General features: G+C 36.5%; 1 protein-coding gene across 1 annotated transcript in view; it reads right to left on the reverse strand.

The window, feature by feature from the left end:
- Positions 1-21,331, reverse strand: part of RB1 (RB transcriptional corepressor 1) — a 145,641-nt gene that overhangs the window by 3,178 nt on the left and 121,132 nt on the right. Inside the window, exons 19-26 of the mRNA XM_038569496.1 lie at positions 17,985-18,130; positions 15,466-15,611; positions 9,840-9,944; positions 9,032-9,145; positions 8,769-8,932; positions 4,407-4,437; positions 1,973-2,115; positions 694-743 (exon numbers count right to left, since the gene is read on the reverse strand). Of these exons, the coding sequence (XP_038425424.1) occupies positions 694-743; positions 1,973-2,115; positions 4,407-4,437; positions 8,769-8,932; positions 9,032-9,145; positions 9,840-9,944; positions 15,466-15,611; positions 17,985-18,130 (899 nt within the window). The remainder of the gene's footprint in view (positions 1-693; positions 744-1,972; positions 2,116-4,406; positions 4,438-8,768; positions 8,933-9,031; positions 9,146-9,839; positions 9,945-15,465; positions 15,612-17,984; positions 18,131-21,331) is intronic.

The following is a 21,331-nucleotide window of genomic DNA, read 5'->3' on the forward strand; positions in this document are numbered from 1 at the left end:
AGTGGGTCGGGAAGTGTCACCCGCACTACCACAGCTCCTTCCTTAGGGAAAACCCGGCCAGAACGTGTCTTCTTCATGTACTTTCCATCTATTAGACTTGGGTTGACCTTGTACAGTCTTGGAGGAGCTTAACATTTGCCTTAACATCCCAAACTTATGTCACTCTGCATAACGTGGAAAATGACCTGGTGCTCTTTGTCAAAATTCTGATTTCCAGTAATGGAAAACTTTTGTTTGACATGGTTTTAAAAACTGCAAATTAGAGAAGTTCAATAATGGAATAGAAATTATTCTTCAGATAAGGGTGACGAGGTTCCTATATGCTAATTTTATAAGACGTTTCCCAATCTCCAAGGAGTTCCTCTTACAGAACTCTTATGGGTTCCTCATTACAGTTTTGCTCTCCTGAGGTACTTCTAACCACAGCCGTTCACGTTGAAGATGTGGTTTTACTTCTTGGTATTCCTGCACTAAAGATTTTAGAAAGGGCAAACATCTTTATTTTGCATCACACATTTAACCCACAAAGGTCTATGGGAAAACAGTACATTCTTGATTGGATTACATTTTAAGTGCATAAGCAAGAGTGCTAATTTAGGGAATTACATGTACTTATTCCTTTAAAACATGGAAAGGCTTTTTGCAATATAAACAATAGTTTCATTTCCATAGGGTGAAATGATAAGTACTTACTCATTTCTGCCAGTTTCTGTTGAAATTTAGACTCCCCTGGGAGATGTTTACTGCAGATTTAAGAAAGGGAAAATATTTCATATGTATATGTATAAATGGAAAACTCAAATTTTCAGTAACTATGGTGGTTTTAATGACTTATACTCTTATTTTAGTAACTTTTTACTTTCAAAAGTTTATAGACCATCTAAAATATAAACCATCACAAATTTATAATCTTTTTTTAAAAAAATTTTTTAAATTTATTTATGATAGGCACAGAGAGAGAGAGAGAGAGAGAGAGAGAGAGAGAGGCAGAGACACAGGCAGAGGGAGAAGCAGGCTCCATGCACCGGGAGCCCGACGTGGGATTCGATCCCGGGTCTCCAGGATCGCGCCCTGGGCCAAAGGCAGGCACTAAACCGCTGCACCACCCAGGGATCCCTAATCTTTTGTATCTTGTCAGTGATTCTAACAAAGTTAATATTTTTCAAGAGTAAGCATTTGAAAATCTCAGGTTAATCATAACAAAATTTTATCAATGGCTTTGTGAAAAAGATTATTGAAAGATCAGATTGTTAATATCTGATATATTCAATGAACTTCAGTAGATAATATATAATTTATATGGTTTTAACCTTGGGATTCATTCTATTTTTTGAGCAATCTTCACAATTTCCAAATAAAATTGGTATAAAAGGGTGAGCGAAGCTGGCACTCTGGGTTCGCCATATGACTGGCTCAGCTACTGAAAAGTGATGGGGGAACAGAGGACAAAGCGCAAGCCCGGGGCGGCACACTGACAAGTCCCTGAACCAGGCAGAGGGACCTTCCTCTTCGGACTCAACCGCCTCCATGTTCACACTTTGCTCAGGGCAGAAGGCAATCTTAGCCCGACCCCCAGGATCCCGTTGAGTCTACTTTAATGGATAAAAACTCCTCTAGAAATTTCCTTTATCTCTAAACCCTCAAAATATGTGTTGGCGATCATCGCCAAGACGAAGGCCCATGATACACATATGAAGGGTCTCGTGCCTCGGGTTTTATTAGATGGTAATCAGCGACATTTTCCCAACAAGAGCCCCTCCCAACTCCCAGGTATATAATCAGCCTCCCCTCCCAGGCCTGGGGCAGCGCACTTCCTGCCCACGGGTCCTGTCCCCAGGCTTTAATGAAACCACCATTCTGCACCAAAGATGTCTCAAGAATTCTTCCTTGGTCATCGGCTCCGGACCTCACCCCACCAAACCTCACCTAGATTCCAAAACTACGTCAAAAAATATTCTACAACTGTTCCTACCTTCCATCTGCTTCATCTGATCCTTCGATATCAAAGCGTAGTTTTTTCAATGGTTTAGGAGGGTTGCTGCCTTCAGCACTTCTTTTGAGCACACGGTCGCTGTTACACACCATCTGATTTATTTTCTGGAACTTCTCAGAAGTCTACGAATTACAGAATTCTTTATTTGAAATCCCTGAATGCCAGCAACCTTTTAATTTTAGTTAGCAACCTTTTAAAATTATTGGTTTAAGGGGTATCAAAAATCAGGCAGAGGTAATATCTGCATTTTAATTGCTTTATTGTACCAAATGAGATGAAAAAATCTTAGAATCAGTGTAACTACACCTAACTCTGCCCCAATTAAATATCCCCCAGACTCTCCCTATGAGGCTCCTCCACTTCCTCCAACAACTCTAATACTCTGAAAACCCTGGTTTCTTGTTTTTGGAACTCACCTACACACAAAACCAGGGCTGCTTCTCAGAAGCATGTAAAGTTGGATTGGCTTTCTGGAACACTGTAGGTTTTGTTTGGTTTTCTTTGTGGGCATAATCAGAGAGACTATCACAAGAATCTAATAGGAAGTGAAATGTCTAGGCAGTAATAATTTTGGACTCACTTTGGATATTATGTTGACAAGTCATATAGTTTATACATATACATATACATATATATATATATATTTAAGATTATTTATTTATTTATTCATGAGAGACACAGAGAGAGAAAGAGAGAGAGAGGCCAAGACACAGGCAGAGGGAGAAGTAGGCTTCACGCAGGGAGCCCGACATGGGACTCGATCCCGGGTCTCTAGGATCATGCCCCCGACTGAAGGCGGTGCTAAACCGCTGAGCCACATGGGCTGCCCTACTTTATATATTTTAAACCATTACTGATATAGTATTCATTTAAATGCTAATTCAAAGTTTTTTAAATAAAAAAGCAAATATCAAAAGACTCTGAGTCCATTCACTATTAATAGAGATGACCTGAGATCTGTACCTCTTGAGGGAGAACCTCGTCACAGCAGAGTAAAGAAAGCTTTCGTAATAAACACCAAAGAAGACATAATACCTTATTTTATCTAAGGGACAAACACATGGAAAAATGCTATTTCTTACTTGTCTACTTTAGAACTAGAGTGAGGGGATAACTTCAGGGATGTGTATGAACATGTTCATCTGAACTAAAAAATGAAGCCAGATTGTCAGTAGAAATTAAGTCTGATTTGACTGATTAAGCAGTGATATTTAGCTTTGCTAATTAAGCTTTCTTTTCTAAAATTAAATGATGTAATAATCTTTTTAAAAAATACTTTATTTATTTATTTTAGAGAGAAAATGTGTGCGCTCATGAGCAGTGGGAGGGGCAAAGAAGAGGGAGAGAGAAAAATCTCAAGCAGACTCTATGCTGAGTGCGGAGCCTGATGCAGGGCTTGATCTCAAAAACCTGCGATCAGGACCTGAGCAGAAATCCAGGGTCAAACGCTCAACTGACTGAGCTACCCAGGTGCCCCTAAATGACGTAACTTTCTAAAAATTAAATATGATAACAGGTTTTGATGAAAAATATATTTAGAGCACATAAATAATATGAAATTAAATCCTGTCTAGGTATTAAGTTTATAAAATTTTTCATTATCAGCTTTAAAATATGTAAGTTCATATGATATTTTCTCAATTCTTTTAGAGGTTATAGCATGCAGAAAAGTTTGAGGACCACTACTCTATATGTTTCCCAGATCCAACCCTACTTACATGGTCCCACATCTCCTTTGTGAAGCCTGATTCCTGCAGCCTATCTCGAGCTAAATGTCACAGGATTTACTATTTGTACATACATTTCAACACTCAGTCTTTCAGTGTACAAACTATTATCCCTCTCTAGCTATATTGGGGCAGTGAGGTAGGCAGACTCTAGAATGGCTCTCGCTAATCCTCACCTCCTAGGTTTTACACTCTCATAATCTTCCCTTCCCTGAATGTGTGGGGCTGGATCTAGTGTCACCTTGCTTCTGACAAAAATACGATAAAAGTGATGGAATATCACTTCCAATATTAGTTATAAAAAAGACTGTGACTTCTCTTTTGCTCTATACCTCTCTCTTCCCCTATTTCTCTTCTTGCTCTGAGGGAAGCAAGAGGCCATGTTGTGAATAATGAGTGTCCCCATGTAGAGGCTCTCAAGTGACAAGGAACTGATGGCTTGGAAAAAAAAAATGTAATGTATTATATAATCTCAAAGGATGTTTAGAAAACCACCTTGAAATTCACCAATTATAATTTGAAATCAAATCTGATTTGAAAATAAGTCTTCTCTGTCTTCTAAATTTTATGCAACACGCCTTGCTGAGATGTTTGAATAGCATTTGTCAATTCAAATTACAGAAATCTGTAATTTCTTTTATAGTTACAGTGCATGTCCTTTTATTTCATAAAACAAAAATACTCACCCCAAATGATTCACCAATTGACACTAAGATTCTGTCAAGATAAAATACAAGTTAGTAATGAAGATCATATATAACTGTGCAGAGATGAACATACATCATTCTGAGGAACCAGAAATACCAAGTCAAAGGTCTGCTCTACCCTAGTGCCAATCAAATCATACACTGAGCTGGTCTCTTAAGAGTTTTAAAGAACTACACGTCTGAGAGAACATACACTGCCACTGTCCACATTTAAGGAAGCTAAAGGAAAATTTTAAGTTTACTCATATTTAATTCTTCATAAATCAATGGGTAAATTATCAGTTAAAATTTCACATTTCCTCATTAAAAATTCACATAAAATTGGCAAAAACTTACAGTATTAATAATCAGAACTCTAAATTAAGATCTCTATTGATATATGGTATAAGTAAAGTCTACTTAGCATATATCCTAGAATTGGAAATGTATTAGTCTGCTTGTACTTGTTTGAACCATATAATTTATATTCATTTGTTTTTATCTGAGTACAGCTGACACACAGTATTACCTTAGTTTCAGGTGTACAACATAGTGATTCAACAAGCTTATACGTTACGCTGTGCTCGCCACGTACGCAACTACCATCTGCTACCGTACATCCCTAGTACAGCATCGCTATTATCACCGCTATCACTACCCATTATGCTGTACCTTTTATTGCCATGACTTATTCATTCTATAACGGGAAACCTCTCTCTCCCGCTCCCCTTCGCCATAGTGTCCATCCTTCCCTCCCCTCTGTCAACCATCAGTTCGTTCTTTGCATTTATAGGTCTGATTCTGATTTATTTTATTTATTTTAGATTTCACTTATGAGTGACATCCTATGTTATTTGTTTTTCTCTGACTTATTTCACTCAGCATTACATCCTCCAGGTCCATTCATGTTGTCTCAAATGGCATGATCTCATACTTTTTAATGCCTGCATAATATTTCCTTGTGCGTATTGTCCCTTGCACCCCTGGAAGAAATCCCACCTGCTTGCAGTGAATATTTTGGTATATTGTTGAAAGCAGTTTGCTAATATCTTGTCGAGGATCATGTTCATCAGGGATACTGGCCCGTAGTTTTTTTTTGTGGGGTCTTGGTTTTGGTATCAGGGTAATGCTGGCCTTATAAATGCATTTGGAAGCTTTCCTTCCTCTTCTGTTTTTTGGGATACTTTAAGGACAATAGATATTAATTCTTTAAACGTCTGGTAGAATTCAGCTGCAAATGCATCTGGTCTGGACATTTAGTTTTTGGTAGTCATTTGCATACTGATTCAATTTCACTACCAGAAATCGAAATTGATCTGTTCAGATTTTCTATTTCTTCCTGATTCAGTTTTGGAAAATTCAATGTTTCTAGGAATTCATCCATTTCTTCTAGGTTGTCCAATTTGTCAGTATACAATTTTTTGTAGTAGTTTCATATATTTTTTTCAATATTTTATTTACTTATTCATGAGAGACACACAGAGAGGCAGAAACAGTCAGTTGTCACTTCTCTTCCCTTTCTGATTTTTATTTATTTAGGTTCTTTCTTTTCTTGACAAGATAACTAAGGGATAATCAGTTTTGTTTATCTTTTCAAAGAACGAGCTCTTGGTTTCATTATTTTTTTTCTTTTTTTAGTCTTTATGTTTTTATTTCTGCTCTGATATTTAATTTCCTTTCTTCTACTCAACTTGGGCGTTGTTTTTCTTTTTCTGGTTCCTATAGGTGTAAGGTTATGTTGTTTATTTGAGCTTTTTCTTGTTTCTTGAGATGGGCCTGTATTGGTATATATTTCACTCTTAGAAATGCTTTCACTGCATCCCAAAGGTTTTGGACCATTTTGTTTTCACTTTCATTTCTCTCCATGAATTTTTTGTTTCTGATTGCTCTGCTGGCCCGTTGGTTGTTTAGTATCAGGTTATTTAATCTCCATATTTTTTTACAGGGTTTTTTTTTTTTAAGATTTTATTTATTTATTCATGAGAGACAGACAGACAGAAGGCAGAGGGAGAAGCAGGCTCTGTGCAGGAAGCCTGACCTGGGACTCAATCCCGGGTCTCCAGGATCATGCCCAGGGCTGAAGGTGGTGCTAAACCACTGAGCCACCCAGGCTGCCCCTTTTCTACAGTTTTTTTCTTGTGATTTATTTCTAGTTTCGTACTGCTGTGATAAAAAAAAAAAAATGCATGGTATGATTTCAATCTTAAATTTACTGAAACTTGTTTTGTGGTCTCATGATCCTTTCTGGAGATGTCCCATGTGCACTTGAGAATAATGTGTATACTGCTGTTTTTGGATTGAATGTGCTATATATATATATATCTGTTATGTCCATCTGTTCCAAAGTGTCATTCAAAGACACTGTTTCCTTATTGATTTCCCGCCCGAATGATCTATCATTGATATAAGTAGGGTGTTAGGGTCCCTGACTATTATTGTATTACTACCAGTCTCTTTATGTCCATTAATATATGCCTTATGTATTCAGGTGCTCTAGATATTCACAAGTGTTAAGTCCTCTTGTTGGATTGCGCCTTTTATCATTATGTAATGCCCTTCTTTGTCTCTAGTTACAGTCCTTTCAAGTCTATTTTGTCTGATATAAGTGTTGCTACCCCGGCTTTTTTTTTCTTTTCTTCCACTTGCATGGTGTTTTTTCATCCTTTACTTTCAGTCTGTGTCTTTACATCTAAGGTGAGTCTCCTGTAGGCAGCATATAGAAAGGTTTTGTATTTTTATCCATTTCACCACCCTCTATCTTTTGACTGGAGCATTTAGGCCACTTACATTTAAAATTATTATTGATAGGTACTTAATCCCATTTATTCCTTGTTTTCAGGTTGTTTTTGTAGTTCTTCTCTGTTCCTTTCCTCTTTTCTCTTGCCTTTTTTTTGTGTGTGTGATTGATGAGTTTCTATAGAGCTATGTTCGGCTTTCTCTTTATTTTTTGTGTATATATCATAAGTTTTGAGTTTGTGGTTGCCATGAGTGAACCTTATAATTTGTTTTTAATAATAATGCTGAAAAAGCAGTAGCCTGACATAACAAAGATAGGATCATATGCACATGGAACTAGATGTTTTATTGTACTCCAATTCCTTGGTACGTGGCCATCATTCTATATACATATTTAATTAAGCAGAATACCTAAATATGCTGGATACATAGAGTGTTAAGATGCTCTCTTAATGCCTGACCAATGATTTATCAAGATTTTGAGAATGTGGCTTTTTCGCTAAAGAATCTCAACCCAGAAGTGATTTCACTAAGTTCAGCAAATAGCCATCATCATAAGCATAGTATGGATCAATTATCATTACCTAAGTACACATTTTCATGCGGACTGTGTAAATATGCATTGTATAGCATCTTAACCAACTTACAATGTAAGTTGTAGATACCATGCACAGATACTATAAGAACACCAAATAAAGGATGGAATGGGGATGCACAAGAGGATTTATATCACTTGCCAATTATTTTCTACTTTGTCTCTTCCTGTGATTTCAAATTTTTATCATGAGTGTGCATTACCTATATAATTAAACACGCCACACAAATGTTTTCTAAAAGGCTAATATATCTCCTTCTCCTTGTTTTTCTTGCCCATTAAGTACAACTCTATGAGCTGACAATTTGGGGAAATGAGACTACATTAACTGTGCTAGCTAATCTGCCTATCACTGTACAAATAAAGTCAGTTTCAAACAGTGTATGATACCATATAATAAGTCAATGGAAGCACTTCAAAGCCACAAATTGCTTGTGGTTGGATGTGGAAGATAATATAATGATTTGTAGTTGCACAAAACCTTTCATCTAAGAATTTAAAACAGCTTCATACTCATCATCTCCCTAATCCACAGCACCCTTCCGAAGTAGACAGGACACCTGCCCCAGGTAATCTAAGGAAGCAGCAGGCAAAATTAAGGACGGACTCTTAAAGACTTAATTTACAGTCATCTACATTTAATCAGTCATCTACATTTTTATAGCAAAGCAAGATGAACAGGTTCAGAGAGTTTACAGGACATTCAGTAAAACTACAGAATAAAAATTCTTAACCAAAACTAATCTACTTTGCTTAGCAGACTGGCTACTTAGAAAAATATGAAAGTGATTTTACAACTATTACAAAAGTTGTTCTTTGTTCACAGAACAACAGACCCAAGCAACCAGGAAAGTTGAGGACTAAATTTGCAAGCCCATTTAAGTAAAAAGATTGTCTTTCTTTCCTTGCCAAATTCCTTTCATGTCATTTAATGTTAAATAAGCAAATATTTTAAGTGAAGAAAGCTTTATATTTTTGTTTTTGGATCAAAATAATCCCCCCTTGATCTTCCCTAAAGAGAAAACACAAACCTTGATCTTGGAGTCATTTTTGTTGGCGTTGGCACACCTTCTGAAATTTTATATGGATTCTTCAGGGGTGATATGTAGATGTTCCCTCCAGGAATCCGCAAAGGTGAACTAGAAAACTTGTAAGGGCTTCGAGGAATGTGAGGTATTGGTGACAAGGTAGGGGGCTGAGGCAAAAATAAAAAGTAGATTTTAAAAAAATATTTTAGTAAGATCCATTACTTTATAATTAGATTTTTCCCAATCAAAGGATACTTCCAACGTACCCTGGTAGAAGCATACTGTAAAATATTTGTTTTCAGTCTCTGCATGAAGACCGAATTATAGAATACTATAATGGAATCATACTCCTCTTCTCTGATCAAAACACGTTTGAATGTCTGAGGAAGAAGAATAAAAATACCTGTTAAGTGAATTGGGAAATTTATCTCTTTAGATTTTCTTTTTTAGGGATCCCTGGGTGGCGCAGCGGTTTAGCGCCTGCCTTTGGCCCAGGGCGCGATCCTGGAGACCCAGGATCAAATCCCACGTCAGGCTTCCGGTGCATGGAGCCTGCTTCTCCCTCTGCCTGTGTCTCTGCCTCTCTCTCTCTCACTGTGTGCCTATCATAAATAAATAAAAATTAAAAAAAATAAAAAAAAAAAAAAAAAAAAAAAGATTTTCTTTTTTAATAATTCATAATATTTTTTAGCAGTAGGAATCACATACTGTATAGGAAAAAATAATCTGAAAAAGCCTTCTCAGGTTTGGAATACAGCTGTTTTACCAGAAGAGAAATGTCACAGATTTTTTTTAATGTAATATTATTACATGTAAAAGTTTATTACAAATATCCTATCTGTGGCAGGGATATAGTATTCCTTATTAACTTTGTAATATGAATGTGGATACTAAAGTGCCTTAACTTTCCAATTCTATTTTAGTTACAAATAATTAACCAGTAACATAAAGGTAAAAAATTGATATGTGAATTTATATAACAAGGTCAGAATGTATGATCTAATTAATGACTTATGTTATCCATATTATAGATATGGATATAACCAAAAAATCTTACCATGAAAGGTTACCTACCTCCTGAACAGCATGAGGAAGATCCTTATATGCTGTTACAATGATTTTGAATTTAAGGTCTATATTCTTCACTTTGCATATGCCATACATGGAACACATCATAATCTAGTAAATCAATACAATACAAAAATATCAGAATTTTGTTACCTAGTTGTGCTCTAAAAAGTACTGTTCTCTTTCTTTTAGTTTCAAAAAATGGACATTTAAGCTCCTACAGGATTATCTTTTCCTATCCTGAGCTGAGTCTGAAACTTGATGTGAAGTGTTTAGCCTAAATTATATTTAAAGAACAAAATGCAAATAATCAAATCTTGATTATTAGAACTGATCAGGGTTTGTAAATAACCCTAATTTTGACTCCTGTTCTTTAGATTTTTTTCCCAGAAAAGTTGAAAATGGAATCTGTTAACCATGTAACTAGCACTTAAAAAAAAAAAAAAAAGAAAAGAAAAGACAGTTGTTATCAAAGGTTCAAACTATCAGATAAAATACTGATGGTGGTAAGGAGTTTGGAAGGGGGCAGGAGAGAGTCTTTGTATTGTAGGTAATATTCTTGATTTGGATGCAGGTTATACAGATGAACTCAGCTGAATTTGCATTAAGATATATTCTTATGACATGGATGTTTCTATATGCATTACATTTCAATAGAGAGGATATTTTTAATATAAAAATAAGATTTGAAAGAATTCCTTACAAATTAAAAAAAACTTTCATTTGTATGAATTTTATTGTCAAATTTAAGTACTCCTATCTCTGCAAAATTCTTGCTCATATCTACTGTTGCCAAGAATACCTACTCATCATCATCCCTTGTTCAGCATCCTACTAATCCCAATTCTACTATTTTTCCTATTCAGAATGCCATCCAATCCTTCTTTGCTAATTCACATTTTTCTCCTACTTCGATTCTTTTCCTAAGTTACCTCTCAGCAAAAAATCTTGATTTCACATACTAATCTCTTTAGAAATCCTTAGCACTATTGTCTTACTATATTGTAGAAAAGTACAAGGCAATTGAGTGCCTACTTTCAAAAATCCAACATACCAGAATTTATACAATCAAATATACTCTTGTAAAATATACTATATTCTTGTAAAATATACAAATACACTCATATAAAATATACATATACCCTAATACACTAATCCACCATTTGCTGAAAATATCATTCTTATTGGGAACATTACTACTGACCTTACAGAAATAAAGGGATTATAAGGGAAGATTATGAACAATTACATACCAACAAAATAGATATTTAAGATGGAATGGAAAAATTTAAGAAAAGACACAAATCACTAAAACTTACTAAAGAAGAAACTGAAAATATTGAATTGAGCTTGAATTAATAATCAAAAACTATCTGCAAACAAAAGCCCCACTCAAGATGGCTTCACTGGTGAATTCTATCAAACATTTAGAAAAGAACCAATACCAATTCTTCATAAACTCTTCTGAAATTAGAAGAGGAGAGAACACTTCTCAACTAATTCTGTGAGGACAGTAGTACTCTAATATCAGAACCAGACATCAAAGGAAAATTACCATTATCTCTTATGATTATAGATGTAAACCTCTTTAACAAAAACAAGCTGAATACAGTAGCACATCAAATGTATTATATACTGTGACCAAGTGGGATTCATTCCAGAAATGCAAGGTTGGTTTAACATCTGAAAATCAATTAATGTAATATACAATAAAAGGGGAAAAACCCAAATAATTATCTCAATAGATACAGAAAAAGCATTTGACAAAATGCAATACACTTTTGCAATAAAAACAACTAGAAATAGATGGGAACTTCCTCTACTTAATAAAGGGCATATATAAAAACTCCATAGCCAACAATACATTTAATGGTGAAAGATGGAATGCTCTTCCCCTAACATCAGGCACAAGATAAAGCTGCCCTCCTCTCACTACTTTCATTCAACATTATATTGGAGGTTCTATGTCAGAACAATTTGACAAGTAAATGAAGTAACAGTCATCTAGATTGAAAAGGAAGAAATAAAGCTATCTCTATTTGAAGATAATATGAGCTTATATATTAAAAATCTTAGGAATCCACTAAAAACTATTAGAACTGATCAAAACTAGGCAAAACTGCAGGGTAACAAGATTAATATATGAAAATTAATTGTATTTCTATACACTTGTAATGAATAATGCAAACAGGAAGTTAAAGAAATAATTCCATTTACAATAGTGTTAAAAGGAATAAATGAGGCATACGAATTTAATATAACAAGTTCAAAACTGTACTCTGAAAATCTCAAAACATAACTGAAAAAAATTAAAGAACACCTAAATAAAGGGAAAGGCATCACATCACATGTTCATGGACTGGAATATTTAATATTGTTAAGATGACAGAGCTCCTCAAATTGATCTATGATTCAGTACAATCTCTATCAAAATCCCAGTTGGCAGGCAGCCCAGGTGGCTCAGCGGTTTAGCACCACCTTCAGCCCAGGCTGTGATCCTGGAGACCCGGGATCAAGTCCCACGTGGGGCTCCCTGCATGGAGCCTGCTTCTCCCTCTGCCTGGGTCTCTGCCTCTCTCTCTCTCTCTGTCTCTCATAAATAAAAATAATAAAATCTTAAAAAAAAAAAAAAGAAGCTTTAAAAAAAAAATCCCAGTTGGCTTCTTGGCTGAAAATTAACAAGTTGATCCTAAAATTCATATGGAAATGCAAGCTTCAGAAGAGTACAACAAATCTTGAAAAAGAAGAGAAAATTCGTCCCTATTTCTTTAAAAAAAAAATAGATTGATTTATTTGTTTGTTATTTTAGGCAGAGAGAGAGAGCACACACGCATGTGCACAAGAGCCTGTGTGCAAGGCGGGGGGGGGGGGGGGACAGAGACACTCAAGCAGACTCCCACTGAGTGTGGAGCCCCACATGGGGCTCTATCTCATGACCCTGAGATCATGACCTGCGCTGAAATCAAGAGTCAGATGCCTAACTGAGTGAATCACCCAGGCACCCCCACGTTTACCTATTTCAAAACTATTACTAAGCTACAGTAATCAAGACAGTATTGTACGGGCATAAGAGGAGACATAAAGATCAAGGGAGTACAATTAAGAGAACAGAAATGAACTTTTACACATATACAGTTAGTTGATTTTTGACAACTGTCAATAGAGAAAGAAAAGACTGTTTTTAAGAAATGGTGCTGGAACAAGTAGTACTCACATACAAAAGAGTGAAGTTAGACCCCTATCTCACACCATTCATAAAAATTAACTCAAGATGAATCAAAATGTAAATGTAAGAGCTAAAAGTATAAAACTCTTGGAGGAAAACAAAGATAAATCTGCATGATCTCTGACTTAGCAATGGTTTCTTAGATATGATATCAAAAGCACGAGCAACAAAAGAAAAAATAAACATGATCAAAATTAAAAACTTTTGTGCCTCAAAGGACACCACCAAGAAAGTGAAAAGACTACTCAAAGAACTGGAGAAAATATTTGCAAATCATATGAAATAAGGGACTTTTATATGGACTACATAAAGAACTCTCATAATTCAATAATAGGCAACTCAATTAAAAAATATTACAAATGATCTGAGTACATATTTCTCAGAAAAAGATATACGAATGGCCAAAAGGACATGAAAATCATCCTCAATTAACATCATTAACCATCAGGGAAATGCAAATCAAAACCATAAAGAGATACCACTCTATACATACTAGGATGATTATAATCAAAAAAGCATGGGGATGCCTGGGTGGCTCAGCCGTTGAGCATCTGCCTTTGGCTCAGGGCATGATCCTGGAGTCCTGGGATCGAGTCCCGCATCAGGCTCCCTGCGTGGAGCCTGCTCCCTCTCTGCTTATGTCTCTGCCTCTCCGTTTCTCTCATGAAAAAATAAATAAAATCTTAAAGGGGATCCCTGGGTGGCGCAACGGTTTGGCGCCTGCCTTTGGCCCAGGGCGCGATCCTGGACACCCGGGATCGAATCCCACGTCGGGCTCCCGGTGCATGGAGCCTGCTTCTTCCTCTGCCTGTGTCTCTGCCTCATTCTCTCTCTCTCTCTCTCTCTCTCTCTCTGTGACTATCATAATAAATAAAAAATAAATAAATAAATAAAATAAAATAAAATAAAATCTTAAAAAAAAAAAGCAAATAAAGGGTTGATGAGGATATGGAAAAATTGGAAACTCATACACTGCTGTTAGGAATATAGAATGAAGGACGCCTGGGTGGCTCAGCAGTTGAGCGTCTGCCTTCAGCTCAGGGCATGATCCCAGGATCCGGGATCGAGTTCTGGACCAGGCTCCCTGAGAGGAGCCTGCTTCTCCCTCTGCCTGTGTCTCTGCCTCTTTCTCTCTGTTTCTCTCATGAATAAATAAATAAATCTTTTAAAAAAAAGGGCGGGGGTAGGCAGCCCGGGTGGCTCAGTGGTTTAGCACCACCTTTGGCCCAGGGCATGATCCTGGAGACCTGAGACTGAGTCCCACGTCAGGCTCCCTGCATGGAACCTGCTTCTCCCTTTGCCTGTGTCTCTGCCTCTCTCTGTGTCTCGCAGGAATAAATAAATAAAATCTTTTTTTTTTTTTTCTTTAAAAAAAAAAGGACTACAGAATGGTGTGGATATGTTGGAAAAAGTCTGGCCAGTCCCTCCAAGGTTAAACACAGAATTATTACATGACCTCGCAATTCTACTTCTAGGTATATATCCAAGAGATTTAGAAACATATATTGACACAAATATTCATAGCAAGATTATTTACAATAGTCAGAAAGTAAAAGACACCAAATGATGAACAGATAATTATGATGTGGTGCATTCACACAATGGAATGTGATTTGGCAATAATAAGGATGAAGTACTGATAGAAGCTAGAAGACAGAAGAACAATGAAAACATTACACTGAGTAAAAGAAACCAGATGCAAAAGACAACAGATTATCGGATTCCATTTATATAACATGTCTCAAGTAGGCAAATCTATAAACATAGAAAGATCCGTGTTGCCTGGGTCTGGAGGGAGTGGGGGAACATGAAGTGAGTGCTGAAAGGTATGGCATTGCTTCTTGGCACAATAGAAATGTTTTAAAAATGATTTTGGTGATGGCTGCACACCTCTATGGATACACCAAAAATCACTCGACTGTACACTTTATATGGGTAATTTGTATGGTATATGAATTTTATCTCAATAAGCTGTTATAAAAAAAACATTATTCTGCCTACAGAAAAGAAAAAGGAAGCTATGAGAGATCATTCTCTGTAAATTAAGACATTCATCTGTTATTTCGTTCGTTCATTCATTCATTCATTCATTCGGCACTGTTTTAGATTAACTTGTTAAGTCTTATGCTTTTTCCATACTAACATGAAATTTAGTTTACCCCAAGACAGAAAAATCCTCAACAGTTTCTTCAATGATTTCTGTAAAGATCTTTTATGACATTAAACAAGTTATTGAAATACTCCCAAGCTCTAGAGCTCTAAGGATTATAACAAAATTATTAAAGGTAGCCAACAAATGGATTATATTAAGTCTGCTAAATTGATCTAGCTTATTTGAATCTAATCTTTTAAGAAATCAGTACACAGTTAACAAACAAGTAGAAGAGAAGTGTATTATTTTCTTACCTGATCCAAATGCCTGTCTCTCATGAGTTCATACTCATTTTGCAGTGTGTGCTGAAAAAGGGTCCAGATGATGTGTTCTAGTTCTGGGTGGTCAGATAGGAGGCGTGCACACAGCGTATTTAGTCGAAGATAAGCTAGTCGGTACACTGCAGAGATAAGGGGAATGAGTCATGTTTATTATTCATTTTGAATTTCAAGGGTATTTTTCAAAACATTAAATTGCTGTAAGCACAGTGCTGTTAAACAGCATTTTCCCCCCAAGTTTATTTAAAGCCCAGTTAGTATACAGTGTAGTGTGGGTTTCGGGTGTAGAATTTAGTGATTCATCACTTCTATGCAACAATGTAACACCCAGTGCTCATCCCAAGTGCCCTCCTTAATCCCCATCACCTATTTCACACCTATTTCACCCATTCTCCCATCCATCTCCCCTCTGGTACCCAGAGGGGTAGTTTGTTCTCTACAGGTAAGAATCTGTTTCTCAGTTTTCCCTTTTTTCTTCCCCTATGTTCATCTGTTTTATTTCTTCAATTCCATATATGAGTGAGATCATATGGTATTTGACTCTGACTTATTTCACTTGGCATTATACACACTAGCTCCAACCACATCATTGCAAATGGCAAGATTTCATTCACTTTTATGGTTGAGTAATATTCCATTGCATATATATGCCACATCTTTCTTACCCATTTATCAGTCTGTTTCCAGAGTTTGGCTTTTGTAAATAATGCTGCTATAAACATTGGGGTGCGAGTATCTCTTCGAATTACTATTTTTGTATCCGTGGGGTAAATACATAGTAGTGCAATTGCTGGATTGTAGGGTGGTTTTATTATTAACTTTTTGAGGAACCTCCATATTCTCCAGAGTGACTGCACTAGTTTGCATTCCCACCAGTAATAAACAGCATTTTAACAGGAACCTCACTTCTACCACTATTTTTTTTTCTACCACTATTTTCCTAATGTATAAATAATTCCTACTCTTAGGCAAAATAATACTTGAATACTAACGTAAGATTTATTTAGAAAGTCTATAAAAAATACTACTGGAATATAGGTTTGGATAAAAGGAATCCACAAAATTTAATTACCCCCCCAACTACTTTAAATATAATGACTCTTGTTTTAAATGTACCTTTCAAAGATGTGCATAAAGTAATCAGCATTTTTTAGTTAATTGTCTCGGTGGTTCTCACTTCAGTGTGCATCAGACTAGTCTTGGAAGGCTTGTTAAAATAAAAAAAATTTTTTTTTCATTTCATCCTAGAGCTTCTGATTGAGTAGCTTGAAGATGGGGCCTAAACAAAGATTTTCCTTCCTACAACTTTCCAGGTAGAAAGTGGATTCTGCGGGATGGGGACCACACTCCGGAAACACTGCTCTAATTTAAGGATTATTTTAAAACATGCCCATGAAACTCTGTATATTTATGACTCAAATAAAATCAGAAAAAAGATTTATCACAGAGGAATCTGGCCTTTCATGTTCCTTCAGAGAACTTCAGTGGGTGTGCACAACCATATACAGCAGACTATCAAACAACATGGGTTTTTTTCTGATAAATACAAGACAGTACTAGTATTTTCCTTATGATTTTTTAAAAAAATTTTATTTATTTATCCGAGAGAGAGAGAGAGAGAGAGAGAGAGAGAGAGAGGGAGGGAGGCAGAGACACAGGCAGAGGGAGAAGCAGGCTCCATGCAGGGAGCCTGACGTGGGACTCGATCCCGGGACCCCGGGGTCACGCCCTGGGCTGAAGGCGGTACTAAACCGCTGAGCCACCCGGGCTGCCCCTCCTTATGATTATCTTAACAACGTGTTCATTTCTCTAGCTTACTTCATTGTAAGATGTACAGTATATAATACGTAAAAACATAAAATATGTGTTATTCAATTGTTTATGCTCAATTGGTAAGGCTTCTAGTCAACAGTAGGTTTATAGTAAAGTTTCTGGGGAGTCAAAAGCTATATGTGGATTTCTGACTGCATGGGGGGATCAGTGTCCCTAACCACCAACGTTCAAGGGTCGGCTGTATATACGCATGCACAGACACCCCTGCTCCACCTCATACACATAAAGTCAGAGAATGCCACACTAGCTAACTACCAGGAAATGTGCCTACACTAGACCATAGCACACTTACCATCTTAACTCTACAGCCACATCTGATAGCAAAAGTAATGTCAGGGGAAAATATTTCTAAACATAAACTTGAAAGTGTTACAGAAGCAGCAACAGCAACAATAACAACATCTAACACTTTGAGTGCTATGTGCCAGGTACTGTTTGAAGCATTTTATGTATTAATTCATTTAAACTCAAAAACCTTATGAGGGAGATTATTACAAAACATATTATTATTATCATTTCCACTTTACAGATGAAAAAATTGAGGCAGGGAGGTATTAAGTGACTTTGCCAAGGTCACACCTAGTAAGCAGAAGAGTCATGATTTGAACTTAGTCACAGCCGGGTTCCAGAGTCCTTCTTTTTGAAAGAAATCATCTACTAACCTTTTTTGTAAAAAAGTGAAAGGGAGGTAGATTTCAATGGCTTCTGAGTCTGGAAGGCTGAGGTTGCTTGTGCCTCTGTGTTTACAGTAGAATTTACACGTATAGTTGATCCTTTTTTCTTTGGGGATCTTACAGGAGAAAGATACCTAGACATATTCAAAGGAAAAGTCTTCATTTGACATTCTCGAAGAGTCTCTCTGTCCCTATCTACATTCCTCTGTCCCTTCTCTCTCACACTCACACAGAACTGTACACATACATCTGAACATATCTATTTAATCTTATTCTGTACCAAATTCCTTCTTTCAGCAAGCTATTTTTTTAAACTCTTATTTAAATTCTAGTTAGTTAACATACAGTGCAGTATTGGTTTCAGGAGTAGAATTCTTTTATTTTTTATTTTTTATTTTTTTAATTTTTTTTATTGGAGTTCAATTTGCCAACATATAGCATAACACCCAGTGCTCATCCCGCCAAGTGCCTCCCTCAGTGCCCATCACCTCATTACCCCAACCCCCCACCCACCTCCCTTCCACCACCCCTTGTTCGTTTCTCAGAGTTAGGTGTCTCTCATGTTCTGTCTCCCTTTGATATTTCCCACTCATTTTCTCCCCTATCCCTTTTATTCCCTTTCACTAATTTTTATATTCCCAAAATGAATGAGACCATATTATGTTTGTCCTTCTCCGATTGACTTATTTCACTCAGCATCAAACCCTCCAGTTTCAGAAGTAGAATCCAATGATTTGTCACACACAACCCCTAGTGCTCATCATATCAAGTGCCCTCCTTAATACCCACCACACATCTAAGTCCATCCCCCACCCATCTCTCTGTCAACTCTCAGCCCTCAGTTTGTTCTCTATCTTTAAGAGTCTCTTACAGTGTTTCCCTCTTTTATTTTCCCCTTCCCCCATGTTTACCTGTTTTGTTTCTTAATTCCACATATGAGAGAAATCATATGGTACTTGTTTTTCTGACTTATTTCGCTTAGCATAATATACTTTAGCTCCATTCACCTTGTTGCAAATGACAAAATGTTTTTCTTTTTGATGGCTAAGTAATATTCCATTATACACACGCACATGCGCGCGCGCGCACACACACACACACACACACACACACAGGCACCACATTTTCTTTATCCATTCATCAGTTGACGCATTTGGACTCTCTCCATAATTTGGCTCTTGTTGATAATGCTGTTATAAAAATCAGGGTGCATGTGCCCCTTCAAAGCTGTATTTTTGTATCCTTTGGGTAAATACCTAGTAGTGTAATTGCTAGATCCTAGGGTAGTTCTATTTTTTACTTTCTGAGGAACCTCCATATGTTTTGATAGAGTAGCTGTACCAGTTCCAGCAAGCTATTTAAACACAGGCTGGAAAAGATACAGCCTAATAGGAAAGCTAAGCTGTCATTATCATTTCTATCTATTTTAATAAATAGCTTTTCCTGAGAGTTACTGCTTTATTGAAAAAAAGGTGCATATGCATATATATTCAATTTTAATAATTATAGTGAGTTTGAGATCATAAAATAACTCCAGGTCAAAAGAATAAGTTATTGATTCCAAAATAGTGTTGTCATGTTTCTGATTCTCCTCTTAAAAAATGTTTCATTTTGGTTCATATAGATGATAAAACCTAAGTTACACAAACACCATCTAAATTACCTACTACAGAATTGTTTACGATACTTCAGATAACATTACCAAGGAAGATTTACACCTGTATACTAAATATGTTAGGCATAAATCAATCTAGAGATATTAGTAAGTATTCTCTCAATTTCTGACATTATACCACTCTTATATTGCCTTTTATAGGATAATCAAGATCTACATTCTAATTTTGTCTTAGTGGCTAAGAAATAATTCTGAGCAAGAAAGAGGATTTGTACCTTACTATATAGATAGATGTTTCTACTATGTGTAGTATGTCACCTAGTACATTAGGAAAAGGGAATCACTATCCTAATCTTAGTCTACTTCCAATCTTGGATTTCCCTTCAATTCATTAATTCACAATATTGTAGACAAACTTAACTTGGATAGGAGTTGGTCTCCCTGGAGTTCTAGATGCAAATATTCAACTACCTATAGAACATCACTACTTGAATCTCAAATTTAAGAAAGCCAAAGCTCTTGATTTCTTCCCTGTTTTTCCCATCTCAATAAATGGCTCCATATTACATCTAGTTTCTTAAATCTAAAACCTGGGAGTTATTTTTAATATCTCCCTTTTCTCAATTCCTTAAACCCAATGCAAAACCAAGTCTTATTAAATCTTCTTCTAAAATACACCCTAGGGACGCCTGGGGGGAGCTCAGTGGTTGAGTGTCTGCCTTTGGCTCAGGTCATGACCCCAGAGTCCAGGGATTGAGTTCCACATTGGGCTCCCCGTAGGGAGCCTGCTTCTCTCTCCGCCTATGTCTTTGCCTCTCTCTCTGTGTCTCTCATGAATAAATAAAATCTTAAAAAAAAAAATAAAACACATCCTAGATCTTTCCATTTCTTTCTATCTGACATATCTTAGACCAAGTCTCACTTGGTCCACTGAAACTGTCTCCAAACTGGTCTTCCTACTTCTTCCCTGTCCTTCTCCAAACCTACCTGGACTTCAAATAGCAGTCAGAAAATGGCCCTTTTAAAAATACAAATTATACCAAGCTGCACCCCTAATACTTTCCTATTACCCTTCTAAAATTCAACCCCTTCTTATGGCCCATGGGAACCTACAAGGTCTGGCCTCAGTTTGCCTCTTGTCTTATACCTCCAACCTCCTCTTGCTCATTTTACTCCAGCCACACTGGATTTCTTTCTGTTCATTGGAGCAGCTAAATTTGATCTGTCTTAGGGCCACTGCACTTGCTGTTTGCTGTGCCTGGAATGTACATGATGCAGATTTGTGCTTAGCCAGCATCCACTTGTCCTTGAGATCTCAGGTCAAATACCACTTTTCATAAGAAGCTTCCTTAAATGTTCCTACACTCTCAGTTTCTCTCACACCACTTTATTTCCAGTATAGTACTTAGTATACTCAATTTTTTAAAAGTAATCACTACTCCCAACATGGGGCTTGATCTCATAACCCCAAGATCAAGAGCAGCACGCTCTATTCACTGAGCCAGCCAGGTGCCCCAAATTTAGCATACTCTAAAAACACATCATGTATTAGTTTATTTCCCCCATAATGTAAGCGCTATGAGTGGAAGAACCTAGTCCATCTTATTCACCTTTTATTCCCTGTGCCTATAAAATGTCCTGGGACTTAGACAACTGCTTAAATTAAAGAAAAAGATAAGGCTTGACTTATTTATATTTGTATGTAATCTAGCAAACAAAT

The sequence above is a fragment of the Canis lupus genome, chromosome 22 (assembly GCF_011100685.1).
Source record: "Canis lupus familiaris isolate Mischka breed German Shepherd chromosome 22, alternate assembly UU_Cfam_GSD_1.0, whole genome shotgun sequence".
Lineage (NCBI taxonomy): Eukaryota > Metazoa > Chordata > Mammalia > Carnivora > Canidae > Canis > Canis lupus.